Raw genomic sequence first — 19,500 nt, 5'->3', positions numbered from 1 at the left:
AATTTTGGGAAAACAATTCGGAAACAAAACATGGAGTACTTTTGCTTTTCGAGTTTTGTCAAAATTCGTACAAATAATCATGATTCTTCCACACTCCACAGCAAACGTAGAAATTTTTACGCAAAAAAAAAATAAAATTAGATGATAGTTGGAGAATAATTCATTGGAAGGAATATTCTGTTCCAAAAATGATTGAAATAACTCAAGTTGTTTTAATACCGAAATTGATAATGGTTTACTCAGAATGTGCAACAGAAACTTTTACTAATTATGCTAAAATTCTAGTAAAGTATAAACAAATAACCACATATTAAATCAATCGGAAACACCATTAATAATCACCTGTTTTTGAAAACACGCGACGTTTTCTTGAGTTTCAAAATATTTAATTTTTAAATAAAAATGTTACTGAACTAATAACAACATTTTTGAAAAATAGATTCTTTTCCCAAAATTACGAAATATTTTAGTTTAACTAGAAAATGATTTTATGTTAATGTTATTTGCATACAAAACTGATTTCTTTATATTTTATTTTATTGAAATGCATAGTTGTGTACATTAATTTTCTGTTTTGTATGTGAAATAAATACTTTGAAACTCCGTGAAATAAATACTTTTGTTTTGTGTTTACTCAAAAAATATGTTTAATTTTAATATTATTTATATTGCCGACTTTTAAAATGCACATGCCGATTATGACGATTTTTATCGAAAAAATTGACGATTTTTCGTGAAATTGTAATGGCAGCCCTGGTGTACACGCCAACACTCATTCATCTACAAGAAAAATTGGGACAGGGTTGTAAAAAGCGCATTTTTAGTACTAAAACCAGAGTTGTACAAAGCAGTATAGGGGATTTTGAAAGAGATTTGAAGTCCTCTAAGAGCCAGCTGATATTTGCCTATTGCAAATATACTGAGATCTAGGAGAATTTCGGCCAAAATCCTCGCTTAAAGGCTGGTATGCACCTCTAGCGAAAAATTTCATTCCCATAAGAAATGCATTGCTATTTATGCTAACGAAATTTTCGGTAGCGTTCAATTTCGTAAGCTGGTACGCACCTCTAATGAAAATAACAGGGTTGTCAAAAGCATATTTTGGCAGCAAACATTTAATTTATTACAATCATTGTGTGCGTAAAAGTTTTAAAAGGTCTGCAATAATCAATTTATTTGAGGAATATTTGGAACATATATTAACAATTTTTAAAAGCGACAGCCCTGTTTTTTGTTGTAGACTTAAATAAATTTTTGCTACCGAAAATTTCGTTAGTGGTGCATACCGGCCTTAAGCCTAGTACTAAGATCACGTTTTCGCACGAAAAACTGTTATACTTCATATAAAAAACGTTAGCGCGGAATAAATGCGAAATCTTTGTTTTGAACAGTTTCACACACATATTTATACAACCCTGGATTTTTCGCACGAAAAAATAGGCAGACATATTATTTCGCATAAATAAGTTAACATCCCTGGGTTTGAAACCCTATTTACGGAGATAGATGAAGATATTCGTTTTTCGCAGAAACGAACTTAGTACTAAGCATTACGGGGATTTCGTGTCTAGTGCGAACGTAGTATTAAAGGTGGGTATTAAGTTCGAGTTTAGCCGCTAATATGAAAACTAAATCAGTAAAAAAAGGCATAAAATTATACATATTTGTTGCAGATTTCATTATAACTTGATGGGGAAAAGCAAATTTTCACAAAGTTTGTATTCCTTAAAATAGATTAATCGTGAAAAATGGCGATTTTAGTGGCTAAACTCAAACTTAATATCCACCTTAAAGGTGAGTACTAAGTTCGAGTTTAAGGTGTGTACTATGTACGGGTTTCGAGTTGAAAATCACTTTATTTTCGCGATTACTTTTCCTGTAATAATCAAAATTATAAATGAAAACATATTCCCGTCAAGTCATGCCGAAATCTATAGGAAGAAGAAACTGCGCATATATTGAGTTAATTTATCTGCTTTATATTGAACTGTTTTCATAAAGTAACCGCGAAAATTTCAACTCGAAAAGCGAACATCGTACTTACCTTTAGCCGCTAAAATCAAAATCAGTAAAAAAGTATAAAATTATACGTCTTTGATGCTAATTTTAATATAACTTGATAGGGAATATAACATACCAAAGAAACATTTCCCAATCGTGAAAGTTGTGAATTTGGCGGATAAATGCGATCTTAATACCAACCTTAAATCACGGTATGCCCATATAGAAGAAATTTGGCTAAACTCGAACTTAGTACCCACGTTAAGTCCGAAGGCATAATCGATACTGTTGCATGTTTATGGGATCGATAACACATTTACCCATTATTTAGTCATCGCCGACAATTCGTATCGATTGGACACAATGTAAAGGGGACCTTATACGTTCGGATAAACCTTGCGACACAACACGTTGCGGAGACAAATCCGCTAGTATAAGGCCTTGTTCGGTGTTGCGGGGACGTGTTGGCATAAAATCAAAACAACTTTGATTTTTTCTGGCTGGGAGGCACAAATCTTCACGTGTAAGGGAATGTTCGCCAAACATTAGCAAAACCAAATTTATTTTCATAACAAAAAAGATTTCTGCAATGAAATTTATGAGAAATCGCTAGTTCTGCTTAAAAATGTTATTGTTTTTTTTTTTTCATTTTTTATTAAAAAAATGGCTTTACACATAACTTTTCGTCCATCTTAACTTCATTGTTTATGCTTCTTCTTATTTCTTCATGTTGTTATCACATTTGTTCGTGCAGTGTAAGGGTAAAACTTTAACGAACACAAAACAAATAGCCGAACCTCTGTCGTAGTGTTTCCGCTTAAGATTCTTTACAAACACAGACAATTCGTCCGGAAAAACTTATAATCTGGAGGGCGCATAAGTACGCTACAAGTGCATTCCAGGCTATGGGATCAAATGTAGAAAATCGGAAGGGATGCACAGTGAGTTTTGTGAGAAGAATATGTTAACGTTCGATAACAATTAATTTACATGCCGTTAATCCAGTTGTAATAATAATGGATTTCTCATGAAAATTTCGCAAGGGGCGGATGTCCGACCCCCTATTTCTCTATAATAATGGAAATTCCGCAAAAATGTCATGGATAAATATGTGGCACCGGAGAAGACTGTTGATAGCATCGTCTTAACGAAATTTCGCTCGCAAACGAAGCAATACGAGGGCGGTTCGGAAACTTCTTATCAATGAAACAATCATATCAATGAAAGAGAATAGTTAGTTTTTCAAAAATATTTATATTTTTCAATATAATCTCCTGAAACTTCAATACACTTAGTCCAACGCTTTTCTAGCAATTCTATACCTCGATTAAAATAGTTTTCCTCAAGGTCTTCAAAATAGTGGTTTACAACTGTAATTGCATCTTGATTTGAAGTAAAACGCTTGCCAGCAAGGAATTTTTTTAGATTTGGGAACAAGTAAAAGTCACTGGGAGCTAAATCAGGAGAATAAGGAGGGTGGTCAAGCAACTTCTACTTTAATTCGTTGATTTTATCCATTGTTAAAACCAGGGCTGTGGAGTCGAGCCAATTTTGCTCGACTCCGACTCCAGCATTTTTCATCAGTTCGACTCCGACTCCGGAGTCGACTCCGGGTAATATAACTAAATCTCATTTTAATACCACTAATTTGTAGTTCTATTGTGGGGGTACCGTAAGTGGACGATATAAAGTATCGTGTTTATTTAAAAGAGATCTTAATTTCACATTAGATGCCAATTGAATTCTATATTTCAAATTTATGGCAATGTTTAAAAAATAAAATAATGATATAAATACCCATCATAATATGAGAATATACCAACAGTATATGTAAAGGGTGATTCTTTTGAGGTTAGGATTTTCATGCATTAGTATTTGACAGATCACGTGGGATTTCAGACATGGTGTCAAAGAGAAAGATGCTCAGTATGCTTTGACATTTCATCATGAATAGACGAACGATCTGCCACAACGTCGAATTTTCAGTGAATGGGCCCTAGAAAAGTTGGCAGAAAATCCGCTTTTTTATCGACAAATTTTGTTCAGCGATGAGGCTCATTTCTGGTTGAATGGCTACGTAAATAAGCAAAATTGCCGCATTTGGAGTGAAGAGCAACCAGAAGCCGTTCAAGAACTGCCCATGCATCCCGAAAAATGCACTGTTTGGTGTGGTTTGTACGCTGGTGGAATCATTGGACCGTATTTTTTCAAAGATGCTGTTGGACGCAACGTTACGGTGAATGGCGATCGCTATCGTTCGATGCTAACAAACTTTTTGTTGCCAAAAATGGAAGAACTGAACTTGGTTGACATGTGGTTTCAACAAGATGGCGCTACATGCCACACAGCTCGCGATTCTATGGCCATTTTGAGGGAAAACTTCGGAGAACAATTCATCTCAAGAAATGGACCGGTAAGTTGGCCACCAAGATCATGCGATTTGACGCCTTTAGACTATTTTTTGTGGGGCTACGTCAAGTCTAAAGTCTACAGAAATAAGCCAGCAACTATTCCAGCTTTGGAAGACAACATTTCCGAAGAAATTCGGGCTATTCCGGCCGAAATGCTCGAAAAAGTTGCCCAAAATTGGACTTTCCGAATGGACCACCTAAGACGCAGCCGCGGTCAACATTTAAATGAAATTATCTTCAAAAAGTAAATGTCATGGACCAATCTAACGTTTCAAATAAAGAACCGATGAGATTTTGCAAATTTTATGCGTTTTTAAAAAAAAAAAAAGTTATCAAGCTCTTAACAAATCACCCTTTATTTGTGGACCAAAATTATTGATACTATTTCAAATCCTTTAAATTTGTTGCGAGCTATATAAAGGTTTATATTTCCATATGCATGAATTTGAGTCTGAAGACAAAATTGTATATACTTCTACAAAATCTATGTACTTAAAATTTAAATCTAACGTTATGGGACGTAACACAATTTTAACGAAAAATAAAAATGCAAGGAAAGTCTAAAGTCGGGCGGGACGATTATAATATACTCTGCACAACTTTGTATTTAGATCTACATTTTGATAAAATCTCAAATCAGACTTCTACAAAACTCAGGCAATATTTGGGAAATATTTATAATTGTTTAGACAATTTCGCAAAAATGCATTTATGATTCATTCATTGAAAAATTTGAAAATTTTAGATATTTCTACAAGCTTTCGACTTAGCAGCAATTTTGTAGCAAACAAAATTTTGCAAAATTTTCTATAGAAATAAAATTTTGCAAAATATTCTACATAAACAACATTTTGACTAAATTTTCTATAGAAGTAAAATTTTCACTAAATTTTGTATAGAAAAAAATATTTCCATATTAATAAAATTTTGAATACATTTTTATAGCAGTGAGTATCAGTGAGCATCAGTAAGAAAAAAAATTGAGAAAATTTGCTATAGAAATAAAATTTGACAATTTTTTCTTATAGAAATAAAATTTTGAAAAAATTATCAATAAAAATACAATTTTAGAAAAATTTTTGTGTAGTAAATAAAATTCTGCAAAATATTCTACAGAAACAAAATTTTGACTAAATTTTCTATAGAAATAAAATTTTTACAAAATTTCCTATAGAAATAAAATGTTGACCAAATTTTCTGTAGAAATAAAATTTTGACCAAATTTTCTAATAAAAAAATCTATTACTATAAAATTTTGGCAAAATTTTCTATAGAAATACAATTTTGACTTAAATTTTTATAGAAATAAAATTATCAATAGAAATAAAATTTAAAAAAAAAAAATTTTGTAACAAACAAAATTTTGCAAAATTTTCTATAGAAATAAAATTTTGCAAAATATTCTATAGAAACTAAATTTTGACTCAATTTTCTATAGAAATAAAATTTTGACTAAATTTTCTATAGAAATAAAATTTTGACTAAATTTTCTATAGAAAACAAGTAAGGAAAGTCTAAAGTCGGGCGGGGCCGACTATGTTATACCCTGCACCACTTTGTAGATCTAAATTTTCGATACCATATCACATCCGTCAAATGTGTTGGGGGCTATATATAAAGGTTTGTCCCAAATACATACATTTAACAAGTAAGGAAAGTCTAAAATTTTAAGGAAACTTCGCAATAGTTTATTTATGATTTATCGCTCGATATATATGTATTAGAAGTTTAGGAAAATTAGAGTCATTTTTACAACTTTTCGACTAAGCAGTGGCGATTGAACAAGGAAAATGTTGGTATTTTGACCATTTTTGTCGAAATCAGAAAAACATATATATGGAAGCTATATCTAAATCTGAACCGATGTCAACCAATTTTGGCACGCATAGCTACAATGCTAATTCTACTCCCTGTGCAAAATTTCAACTAAATCGGAGTTAAAAATTGGCCTCTGTGGTCATATGAGTGTAAATCGGGCGAAAGCTATATATGGGAGCTATATATAAATCTGAACAGATTTCAACCAAATTTGGCTCGCATAGCAACAATGCTAATTCTACTCCCTGTGCAAAATTTCAACTAAATCGGAGCAAAAAATTGGCCTCTGTGGTCATATGAGTGTAAATCGGGCGAAAGCTATATATGGGAGCTATATCTAAATCTGAACCGATTTCAACCAAATTTGGCACGCATAGCTAAAATGCTAATTCTACTCCCTGTGCAAAATTTCAACCAAAGTGGGGTAAAACTCTGGCTTCTGGGACCGTATTAGTCCATATCGGGCGAAAGCTATATATGGGAGCTATATCTAAATCTGAACCGATTTCAATAAAATTTGGCACACTTGACTATAGTACTAATTGTTCTTCTTGTGCAAAATTTTAAGCAAATAGGGGTAAAACTCTGGCTTCTGGGGCCATATAAGTCCATATCGGTCGAAATATATATATGGGAGCTATATCTAAATCTGAACCGATTTCTTCCAAAATCAATAGGGATCTATTCTGAGCCAAAACACATACTTGTACCAAATTTGAAGTCGATTGGACTAAAACTGCGACCTAGACTTTGATTACAAAAATGTGTTCACGGACAGACGGACAGACGGACATCGCTTATCGACTCAAGAGCCCACCCTGAGCATTTTTGCCAAAGACACCATGTATCTATCTCGTCTCCTTCTGGGTGTTGCAAACATATGTACTAACTTATAATACCCTGTTCCACAGTGTGGAGCAGGGTATAAAAATATTTCTATAGTAATAAAATTTTGAATAAAATTTTTATAGAATTAAAATTTTGACAAAATTTGCTATAGAAATAAAATTTTGACACAACTTTTTATAGAAATAACATTTTACCAAAATTTTCTATAAAAACAACTTTGAAAAAATTTTCTGCCAATATTCCACATATGTATATTGCCTTAAAATAAAATAAAAATAATATCGATTGTTCGAAACATTTCAAATAAATTGATATGGGCATTAAAATGGATCGATCCAGCCCATCTGCTAGTCAAACATTCTGGGAAACATAAAAAGATAGCCGTAATTGGAAGTTGATTTTCATTTACAATCATGCTGTACATTGATCGAATGAATAACGCAATGGAAACTAATTTGCGTAAAAACTTGCTTAGTTACAAATATGTGAAGTGTTTTAAAAAAATTGGTTTAGCCGGAGTCGGAGTCGAGCAAAATTTTTACGACTCCGACTCCGACTCCAGCAAAATCTTCAGACTCCGACTCCGACTCCACAGCCCTGGTTAAAACACTTGTGCGCTGGTGCGTTGCCTTGATGACTTTTTTTGTATTGTAAGCAGCGTTGCCAGAATTGTTTCACCAAAAACCGCTAGATTTGCCCAAAAAAATGGCTAAAAAATGCTAAAAAAAAAAATAGCTAGAAAAAAAGCTAAATTTTTTTGTATCAAAAGTCACATTTTTGATTGAAATTTAACAAACTTAAAGGCTTTATTTCACTTACAATGCATATTATTTTCATTTTAATTCAACTTCTGTGAGACTGTAACAATATCTAAGGCATATTAGCTCTGTTTGCGTATTCGATACATTTTGATCACTATCACAAATTTTTTACTGGAAGTCCTTGGTTTTGTGGGAGCTACCTTCCCAACACCTCTATTTTATTTACTTGTTATTTTAAAATATTAAATGATCTAAGCATGCTTTGGATTTGGTAAAAAAATGATTTGTCATTTTTTTAAATAAAATTTTAGTTTGGATTTGAAATTGTGAAAAATTCGAAATACATTACATTTATTTAAATTGTAGAAAATACCAATAGTTTACATTTCCCAGTAAAAACATTTTCCTTTTCTTCATGAGCTATCAAAGTGCTTTAAAAACGTGCTAACGCCAACTTAAATTTCCAAATTCAGACTCGACTTCAAGTAGAAATTATTGTATATATACGTTTTTAAAATAAAGTGTTGAAAAACATCTTCTATTTTTGAACGCTATTTTGGTTTGTGGTTAAGATGCAAAAACTCCTCACATTTAAAGACTATTTCATTAATTCTTCCTTCTTTCATGAAAACATACCCAGTTTTAAGTTGAATCACTTAATTATAAGGACAAAACGACTTTATCGTCTTTTGGACAAGGAAAACAGTTTATATAAAAGAAATTCACAAATGCTATTATAACCAAAATTCGCGTTCGTATTTTAAGGAGACGACAATATTTTTTCAGTGCACAAAGCTATTCACATCTACTATTTTAATTTAGTAATATCGTAATAACTTTTGGGCCAGTGTCTCATTGTCTTGTTGTTATTTATCGTGTCGATAAAACAGCTGATCCCATACAAAAATTTTACTAACCGGAGGTCTATCCACCGGTTAAAATTAATCGGAGGTCGAGAAACTGGCCATTATAATATTATAATAACATAAAAAGGATAAACGAGTCAAATGATAATATTCCCAATAATTTACTGACAGTTTATCTAACAAATTTGTATGGTAATAGTAGATTTAAAGTTTACGATAACCTTTATGTATATAATGAAAAAACTTTACAACAAGGTGTATTTGCTACAAAAATGCCCGCATAATGGCTGGACTCATTATTAATGTTTCAACTGAGCTTTGAAATATGTGGAAACCCTTATACTTGCAGCAAGGCTTAGATAAAAACGCCGATTTATCCATATTTCAATAGAAACATGTTGAAAATAAAAAAAGCCAAAAATAGCTAAAAGGGTCATGAAAAAAAGCCAGAAAAAAGCTAAAAGCTAAATGCATTTTTTCCCGCTAAACGTCTTCAAAAAAAGCCAAATCTAGCGGGAAAAAAGCTAAATTGGCAACGCTGATTGTAAGCCAGAACGTTTTTTCTCGAGTTTGTTCATTTAGTTCATCCAAAAGGTTGCAATAGTACTCTGAATTTATTGTTTTACCCTTTTGCAGATAGTCAATCAATAAAATACCTTTGAAGTCCCAAAAAAACCCTTGCCATAACCTTACCAGCCGATTGAATTGTTTTTGCCTTCTTTGGGGGCACTTCCTCCAGCTTCAGTCCATTGTTTGGATTATTCTTTTGTCTCTGGAGTATAGTGGGGGATCCATGTCTCATTAACAGTTATGAAACGACGCTTAAAATCCATTTTATTTCGCTTAAAACGATCCAAACAAGCTTGAGAAATGTTCATTCTTATGCATTTTTGATCGACTGTTAACAAATGCGGCACACATCTTGCAGAAAGCTTTTTCATCTGTAGTTCTTCATGCAAAATTAAATGGACTCGATCATGTGAGATGCCCATGATATTAGCAATTTCACGCACTTTTATTCGTCGATCATTTAATACCTTTGGCTACAATTTCTTTTGTTGTTGCTGTTTTTGGACATCCACTACGTGGTTCATCTTCAATGCTTGTACGACCACGTTTAAATTCAGCAACCCAATGTTTATACCCTTCACCGCTACTGTGGTACAGGGTATAATAAGTTTGTGCATTTGTATGTAACGCCAAGAAGGAAAAGTCTGAGACCCATCGTTTAGTATACCGATCGTCTTAGAATTAAATTCTGAGTCGATTTAGCGATGTCCGTCTGTCTGTCTGTTGATGTATTTTTGTGTGCAAAGTACAGCTCACAGTTTTAGTCCGATTGTCCTAAAATTTGGTATAGGGTCCTGTTTCGGCTCAAAGACGATCCCTATTGATTTTGTAAAAAATCGGTTCAGATTTAGATATAGCTGCCATATATATTTTTTACCGATCTGGTCATAATTGGCGTGTGTATCAACCGATCTTCCTCAAATTCCGTACATCCGAATATTTTATGAGTCTCGAAAAACTTGCAAAATATCATCCAAATCGGTTCAGATTTAGATCCCATATATAGCTTTCGCCCGATTTACACTCATTTGCCCACAGAGGCCAATTTATTGCTCCGATTTAGTTGAAATTTTGCACAGGGAGTAGAATTAGCATTATAGCTATGCGTGTCAAATTTGGTGGAAATCGGTTCAGATTTAGATATAGCTCCCATATATAGCTTTCGCCCGATTTACACTCAAATGACCACAGAGGCCAATTTTTTACTCCGATTTAGTTGAAATTTTGCACAGGGAGTAGAACTAGCATTGTAGCTATGTGTGCCAAATTTTGTTGAAATCGGTTCAGATTTAGATATAGCTCCCATATATAGCTTTCGCCCGATTTACACTCATATGACCACAGAGACCAATCTTTTACTCCAATTTAATTAAAATTTTGCACAGGGAGTAGAATTAGCATTGTAGCTATGTGTGCCAAATTTGGTTGAAATCGGTTCAGATTTAGATATAGCTCCCATATATAGCTTTCGCCCGATTTACACTCATATGACCACAGAGGCAAATTTTTTGCTCCGATTTAGTTGACATTTTGCACAGGGAGTAGAATTAGCATTGTTGCTATGCGTGCCAAATTAGGTTGAAATCGGTTCAGATTTAGATATAGCTCCCATATATATGTTTTTCTGATTTCGACAAAAATGGTCAAAATTCCAACATTTTCCTTGTAACTAAAATCGCCAATGCTTAGTCGAAAAGTTGTAAAAATGATTCTAATTTTCTTAAACTTCTAATACATATATATCGAGCGATAAATCATAAATAAACTTTTGCGAAGTTTCCTTAAAATTGCTTCAGATTTAAATGTTTCCCATATTTTTTTTTTTACTAACATTGTGTTCCACCCTAGTCCATTAGCCGACTTAAATTTTGAGTCTATAGATTTTGTAGAAGTCAAATTCTGTCCAGATCGAGTGATATTTAAATGTATGTATTTGGGACAAACCTTTATATATAGCCCCCAACACATTTAACGGATATGATATGGTATCCAAAATTTAGATCTACCAAGTGGTGCAGGGTATAATATAGTCGGCCCCGCCCGACTTTAGACTTTCCTTACTTGTTTACTGTTGCATATGAAGGAGCACTTTGACCTAACACCTTCACCATATCATTATGAATATCTTGTCCCGATAAACTTTTTTATGTAAATATTTAATGACAGCACGCACTTCTAATTTTTCCATTGTAAACAAATTGCGGATGCGTCTTTTTTGAACACCTGTTTTTATATGAAGGAGTTGCCAGATCGAAACAAAATTTAACATGTGTTCAAAACAGAGATGGAAATTTCCAAAACACTTAACTTTTTTCTGTTTATACCGCGCTTTTTGTGCTAGGCTAAGAAGTTTCCGAACTGCCCTCGTACATTTCTTATGGGTACCGGAAATTTCTTAAGAGTACAGGAGATTTCGTAGAGACATTCCAATATCAACAATAGGGCTGTTTTCTTTTAGCACTCGATACCCTAAGCAGTCACGGACTAAAAACAGCGTACTCGTTTATCCAGGACATCTCCAAAAAATGCAACACTGTCATCAGCTGTTTAAAACAATCACAGAAAACAAGGGAAATCTTAAATGTTTAATGTAGGAAATGTCCAAATAGTAATATATATTTACTGCTGCGATTATTTATGAGGCTGTACCACTTTGAATTTAATATTATTCGATAAATTAGTCACAATAAATTGCTATAGTGAATCTAAAAAGCGTCACTTTATCAAAATGCAATCTGGCAACACCGACGCCACTTGCACCAAAGATAATTGAGTATAACAGGATTAAGCATTGTGCTCTTATAAAGGGAAAACAAATGTCAAGGTGTAGAGGGCTATGAGAAAAATATTGATTTATTTGTCAATTTTTTCCAAAGCAGCTCTGCCCAGGAATAAATTTAAAACGGCAATATTCACATAAAACCAAAGCGAATATTTGCTTTAAAATACACATACGTTTTAATTTTCTACAAACGTTTTGGTATTACTTTTGTGGGTTGTGGCGACTTATAACAAAGGCAAACTAAAATTTGTCGAGACACGTACAAACCTTTGTAAATTTCCCTTTCTTAGCAAATATAAAATCAAATGAGTTCTGTTTTTTAATGTTTATTGAGTTATTTAGTATTCATTCAAAGAAATAATTCAATTTATTAAACTCAGCAAAATACAAAATGTCTGATAATTCCGACCGTATAAAATTGTGATGTTTTCTTTGGTGTTGACTCCACGCGACCCGTTTAACGACTGAGATTCAAATTCACCAGCTGCCATGTTTGTGTCATTAAATTTGGTATCATTGTACACTCATTGAATAGTGTTGCCCCGTAAGAAAATAGGCCGGTTCGCCAACATCTCCCCCCGCAGTGAATCCTTTCTATGAAGAGGATTCGACAAACTTCAATAGGGCAAGTCTAACAGCAGGTCTACGAATCACACCCTGGGATGTCTTGACCTCGGCAGATCTCACTTGGCCATCCTGTCCTCTGAAAACCGCGGCTGGTTGTGGTCTAATACAATGACCAAATTTCCTTGTTCTAGTGGAGGTTGTTCTTCTCGCCATTTTGGTCGTCTTAGTAGCTGTGGTAAATATTCGACTACCCATCGTTTCCATATTCTGTCCTTTAAATTTTGGGAAATTCGCCATTGCTTTCGAAGGCATATTTTTTCTTCTAAAGGACCTGGAGTCTGTGTAGAACTTAACGAAACCATCAAAAAATGGTTAGGTGTCAAGGGTTCATCCGAATCCGGATCTATAGGCAAATCTGTCAAAGGCCTATTATTTATTATACATTCTGCCTCAATTACGGCGCTTCGAAAGGTTTCGAGTCTTGGTGAATATTCGACTACCCATCGTTTCCATATTCTGTCCTTTAAATTTTGGGAAATTCGCCATTGCTTTCGAAGGCATATTTTTTCTTCTAAAGGACCTGGAGTCTGTGTAGAACTTAACGAACCCATCAAAAAATGGTTAGGTGTCAAGGGTTCATCCGAATCCGGATCTATAGGCAAATCTGTCAAAGGCCTATTATTTATTATACATTCTGCCTCAATTACGGCGCTTCGAAAGGTTTCGAGTCTTGGTGAATATTCGACTACCCATCGTTTCCATATTCTGTCCTTTAAATTTTGGGAAATTCGCCATTGCTTTCGAAGGCATATTTTTTCTTCTAAAGGACCTGGAGTCTGTGTAGAACTTAACGAACCCATCAAAAAATGGTTAGGTGTCAAGGGTTCATCCGAATCCGGATCTATAGGCAAATCTGTCAAAGGCCTATTATTTATTATACATTCTGCCTCAATTACGGCGCTTCGAAAGGTTTCGAGTCTTGGTGCTTCTTCTTTAAATATTTTGTATAATAGTTGCTTTACACATCTCACTAATCTCTCCCAGCAACCACCTGCATGAGGATTAGAGGGGCAGTTGAAAATCCACTCTATATTATCCCTTGATAAGTTTCTCTGTATTTCATCAAAGCCAAGAAACCGATTTTTAGGAGATATTTCTTTCTGGGCTCCAATAAAATTGGTCCCATTATCGCTCCGGATTCTCACAGGAACGCCTCTATGATTCATGAAGTTTCGAAGACAAATTAAAAATGCATCTGTGGATAAATCAGTTGCTATTTCTAAATGCAGGGCCCTAGTTGTGAGGCATGTAAATATGCAATCCAAATCTTGACTCGACTTCGTCCAATTGTGACATAAAACGGACCACAATAGTCCAGACCAATATAACTAAAGGGTCGAATATATGGCATCAAGCGGTCGATTTTCAATTGTCCCATTAAAGGTGGTAAAGGTTTGGCTGAATCACGGATGCATGTAGGACATGATTTTTTGACAGACCTTAAAACTCTCCGAATATGTGGAATCCAAAATTTTTGTCTTATCTCGTTCATAACAATATGGTCATTCTGATGATGTCTCCATTGATGGTAATATGAGGTGATAAGTTTTGTGATGTGATGCCCGCTTGGCAATATAATTGGACGTCTCGCAGAATCTGGCAAGTAGTAGGCGTTATCGATCCGACCATTAACTCTAATAATATTTTCATCATCGAGATATGGCGTCAACTGAAATATGTCGCTTGATTTTGATATTGGTTTTTCACTCAAAAGGGACTTCCTTTCTTCACAAAATGTCTCCATTTGTACAAGACGACATATCACTTTCTCACCAGCCTCAATTTCTGTCGGCGTCAGTTCTCTTGAGGATATTGAAGATTTTCCAACATACACTCTAATAAATCTCAAAACCCAGGCAGCATATCTCTTCATTTTGAAATAACTTGAGAATCGTACGAAATTTAATATATTGTGATTCATTGTATTTACCAAAAGACATGTTTTCACTTTTTCCTCTTCATGATTGGTATTGACGTCAGATACTATTGGGAACGCAGGCCAATATTTCTCATCCTTTTCCAAAAAAGTTGGGCCCTTCAACCACCTGGGCGTAGAATCTTCAACAAAATCCAATTTCGGCCTTGTAGCCTCGTCGGCAATATTCATGTCTGTAGACAGCCATCTCCATTGTTCGGGAACAGATGTTGACAAAATTTCCGATATTCTGTGTGCGACGAATTGTTTATACTCTCTTTCGAATGTATCCAAAGTATCACTGTTTTGGAATCACTCCAAAACATGGTACGGTTTATTTTGAATGTATGGCTATCTTGTATGGAAGATTTCAATCGACAACCCAAAACGGCAGCTTGAAGCTCCAGGCGCGGTATGGTCATTCCCTTCGGGGGAATGACCATACATCGGGTATTTGGCGACGACAAATGAAACATCAATGTTCTCTCCACGTTTTACACGGAGATAGGCAACAGCAGCATAAGCAACGGAGCTTGCATCGGCAAATATATGTAATTGTATATCATCAGCTGACGGCAAATAAGGCGAATAACAACGAGGAACTGATAATTGTTGTACCTTGTCAAAACACCGCCACCATTTTTTCCATGCTTCTACAAGATCTGGAGGCAATGGATCATCCCATTGAACACATAACTTCCAAGCTCGTTGCATTAATAATTTCGCAAATATTGTAAAATTTGCCAAAAAACCAAAGGGATCAAATATCGCCATAATTATTCCTAAGGCCTCCCTTTTCGTTGGTGGTCTTCTGCTATTTAACACATCACTGCTTACCTTGTGGAATTTGACGTGGAACTCAAAACTATCTGCTGACTTATTCCAATAAAGTCCCAGGATCTTGTCAGTTGTAATTTGCCTTTCCATGTTGATAGCCTTTAGCTCACTAGTAGTGCCCTCGTTCAAACGAATTTCCAATTCAGTACAATTTGATGAAAAGTTTCTGAGATTGAAACCTGCGGATGCATTTATCTTGATGGCTTCCTTTGTAATTTGCGCAGCCTCTTCCTTACTGTCGAAACTTATCACCAAATCATCTACATACATATTATTTATTACGACATGAGTACCTCTCGGCAATGGTGACTTGAATCGCAAGGCATTGTAATTTTTAACATAAAATAGACTGTAGCGATTCGGGACCCTTCAGTAGCACTGAGTTCAAAGAAACATTTGATACAACAGCGGCGGCGTCAAATACAATACGTAACTTATCCGGCTTGTGGGGACTAGTCACCCCAAAATGAGGTAAATACCATATCTTATTGCAATCATCCACTAGATCCGACGGCTCCAACAATTTTGCGTAACCCTTTTCGATATATTTATTCATTTCACGTTTGTAGTTGGAAGCATAAGCGGGATCTTTGAACATACGATTCTCTATTTTGCATAAACGTTGGTTGGCCATCTCAAAACTATTAGGCAGTTCTACTGCATCATTCTTCCATAATAGGCCCGTCTCATAATGACCATCCAACATTTTCGTCGAATTTTGTAAAATTTCCTTGGCCCGTCTATTCTCGTCGGATTCTAAAACAATATCACTAGCTCTCACTCCAAAGTTTTCAATTGAGAAATAATTTTCCATCATCTGTCTCATTTCGTCCATAGCGCTATTATAACTTATGTGAAAAACTCTGGCGACATTGTTGTAGGAATTCAATGTGGGTCCATACACAACCCAACCAATTCTTGTCTCAGAAGCCACTGGCAAATTCGGACCCGCCTCAACGTGTCGTTTAGATACTCCTAGGAAGCTGTGCTCCAAACCAATGAGCATTGAAGGTTTCTGATTCGTATAATTTGCAATCGGCAATCCTCGCAAATAATCGTATTCCAATATATCGAAACTTTGCATAGGGAGACTCAACTCCTCAACCGTATGCACATTTTGTAACATATATTTCCGGTCATTAATATTAATAGAAGAAATTTCGACGCTTACCTTAATTGAGTTTTCTGTCTTGCGTATATTGTCATACCATTGTAAAGTAATTGGCGAGCTTCTTCCCCTTAGGCCCAATGAGTTGGCGACTTCATATTTTATAAGTGATACGGAAGACCCTTCATCTATTAAAGCGAAGACGTCGGCGAACCCATTGGGACCATAAAGTCTGACAGGCAAAATTTTGAATAATTGATTTGTATTGTAATTCTGATGGCACTGTAGTACTCTGTCGTTACCCGTCGGTTGTTCCCGCTCACCATCTACAGCATTGACTACCTCTTGATGCAGTAGGGGGTGGTGGAACTTTTGACAACCATTCGTGTACACGACGTTCTTTTCCGGCATTAGGTCAAATTGTGCCCTTTGCGAAGACAACCAAAACATAAACGTAACTCTTTGACGTGATTCCATTTCATATTTGTTGCAAGATCTTTAAATTGGCAGCAATCTTGTAAATCATGGCCTTGTTTACAACGGCTGCATTCTTTTTGTATAATGTTTTTATCTTGGCTGTAGAGAACACGACGTGTTGCGGTTTGTTGTTGTTGTTGTCGATCGGTGGTTGCATTTGTATTTCGTTGTGGCAACAAGCTACAAATACGAGCAAGCTCACCAATCCATTTCGCAAAATCTTCTACCGTCGGAAAAGGCACAATAGACACCGAATGTTTTGCCCATTCGTATTGCTTTGACAGTGGTAACTTCAATATTAAATTTTCCAACAATGTTGGATTAACCAGGTGATGTTCACATTTGGCTGATTTAAAAAATGCAACAACATTGCGGGCACAGCTGGCCAAACCTAAAATACTCTCTGGTCGACTTTCTGTAATGGCAGGAAAGGCTCGTATCTTTTCTAGCTGCGACTTGACAAGCATTTCTGGACGACCAAAATTGAAACGCAATTCTTCCATCACTTGATTCACATTCTCCGGATAAATTAACATCGACAACACGGAGTCCTTTGCTGGTCCGTGTAAAGCCTTCTGTAATCGAATTAAATTTTGACGATTAGAATATCCAAACTCTAATGTCGTATCGTCATACGTAGCCAGGAATAAAGGCCAATCTTCTGGCTTACCATCGAAGTGCGGCAAATTATATAGTCTGGTTATAAATTCACTATTTCTTGAACGGGTTTCTCCAATTATACCTTCGTCTGCTATCATTGTATTGTTTACATTTGGCGCTGAGTACGAAGGAGGTACATAGCTTGAAGGCGGCAAGCCTAAAGGCATTGGGATCTGCGATCACTGCTCGGTTATCGAACTAGCCGATAAAGTATTCTGTGACGGCGACAAAACGTATGTTGATTGTGGCGTTACCAACGTTGTTGTGTGATTGACAGAGGTCGTAGTATGAATTTATGGCGGCGGCAAATTTCTTGTTATCGATGACGATGTTGTTTCGATTTTTGGCATCTGATGTCGTAAGTCATCGGCAATGTATGGTTGGGTGATTACCCGAGTTTGAAAATCTATTGGTGACGACGGCGTCGGCTTTTCCACGAACTGAGACCGAATACTGGGGCCAAATCACCGCAGTCGAAATCGAGTACTTCGTCGTCGTAATGTAGTTTACGCGGATCATCGCAGTCGTTATCGAATTGTTTCTACTCGAAGTTGAACACGATAGGAAGCATGCTATCGAAAACGAAGTATGTAGTGATTTTTGAACAGAAAGAAAGAAACAACAAAAAGAAACAAGTAGTTGGTGAAAATGGAAGTATTATTTATATATTTTGGCAAAATACAGTAGCCGCTTCAAAAGAAAACTCATTTTTTCAAGAAAATATTTAAAAGCTTCTTTTGACAGACGAAAGCGTCTTTTATATCTATGGATGTTAAAAACACAATTAGTTAAAAGCACTCACTTCAAAACAGAATCTCTTATAGGCAATGCACTTCAGACAATGCTAAATGACTGATTTTGTCTCGAATATTTTTCCTTAATAATACCACTTTGTACTCATCCTCTGAATCCGAAGACGAGGAAAACAAAAACACATGGATTCATAATAATTTTTACACATATACATATTTTGATCACAAAAAGTTATTTTGAAATCATATTTTGCTTCCAATTTCTTATTACCATATGTTTACAGCAATGTAAAAAAAAGTAGTAGACAAAATAAATTACGATCGAATGCGGTGATCCAAAATTTTACAGCGATCGAAATGTTTCTCGATACGAAACAGAACTCGATGACGAATGCGGTGATTTGGCCCCTGCACGGATGAAAACGACTGTTTTTCATATGTTTGGCTATAAACATTATATGTTTGGAACACAAATTTTTAAACACAATATTTTTGAGTGCAAGCATATAATGTTCATAAACTAGCATAACATGTTTGGGACATATATGTTAATATGTTAGAACATATTATGTTTGGGACATAAAATGTTTGTAAATATAATATGCTTGGATGCAAACATATATTAATTTAGAAATAGCCTATAAACATATATGTGTTTAGTAGCTTGGAGCGCTATTTAACAGGGAGCGATATTGAATTAAGTTGGTGGTTGTTGCTTGTTATTACAAAATTAACATTTTATTTTTCCTTGGCAATTGATCAGCTACTTCTTTGATCCTTACAAACTGTGTGGTCCGCTGTTCGAATCCCCGTCCGGCAAAAGGTAAAATTAAAATAAAAAAATCATACAATTGAATAATTTCTTCTACAATGTTTGTATTACAGAAAAAGGTGCTAAGAACTAAAAAATCTCGTGGAAGTGAGAAAGATGTGAGGGAATATACAATTAGGCAGAAACAAAATTTTGAGCATTCAGGTCGAAAACCTATGGTGTTAGCACCTATATTACCTGTTTATTTTCATAATTCATTATGATTGTAAATATATAAATAAATAAATAAAATTT

General features: G+C 35.0%; 3 protein-coding genes across 3 annotated transcripts; all 3 read right to left on the bottom strand.

Moving 5' to 3' along the window:
• Positions 1 to 13,904: 13,904 nt before the first annotated feature.
• On the bottom strand, positions 13,905 to 14,792 carry LOC142231077 (uncharacterized). Its single transcript, XM_075301697.1, has one exon. The coding sequence runs from the start codon at positions 14,790 to 14,792 to the stop codon at positions 13,905 to 13,907; it is 888 nt and encodes a 295-aa protein (XP_075157812.1).
• A 979-nt stretch (positions 14,793 to 15,771) lies between these two features.
• LOC142231073 (uncharacterized) lies at positions 15,772 to 16,956 on the bottom strand. The gene has a single exon (XM_075301694.1). It carries the CDS (start codon positions 16,954 to 16,956, stop codon positions 15,772 to 15,774), a length of 1,185 nt encoding a protein of 394 aa, XP_075157809.1.
• Positions 16,956 to 17,849, bottom strand: LOC142231067 (uncharacterized). The gene has a single exon (XM_075301690.1). It carries the CDS (start codon positions 17,847 to 17,849, stop codon positions 16,956 to 16,958), a length of 894 nt encoding a protein of 297 aa, XP_075157805.1.
• Between the last annotated feature and the right edge of the window lie 1,651 nt (positions 17,850 to 19,500).

Source organism: Haematobia irritans, chromosome 1, assembly GCF_050003625.1.
Source record: "Haematobia irritans isolate KBUSLIRL chromosome 1, ASM5000362v1, whole genome shotgun sequence".
NCBI lineage: Eukaryota > Metazoa > Arthropoda > Insecta > Diptera > Muscidae > Haematobia > Haematobia irritans.
The sequence above is the reverse complement of the archived record's forward strand: the minus strand, read 5'-3'. Positions and strand labels throughout refer to the sequence as shown.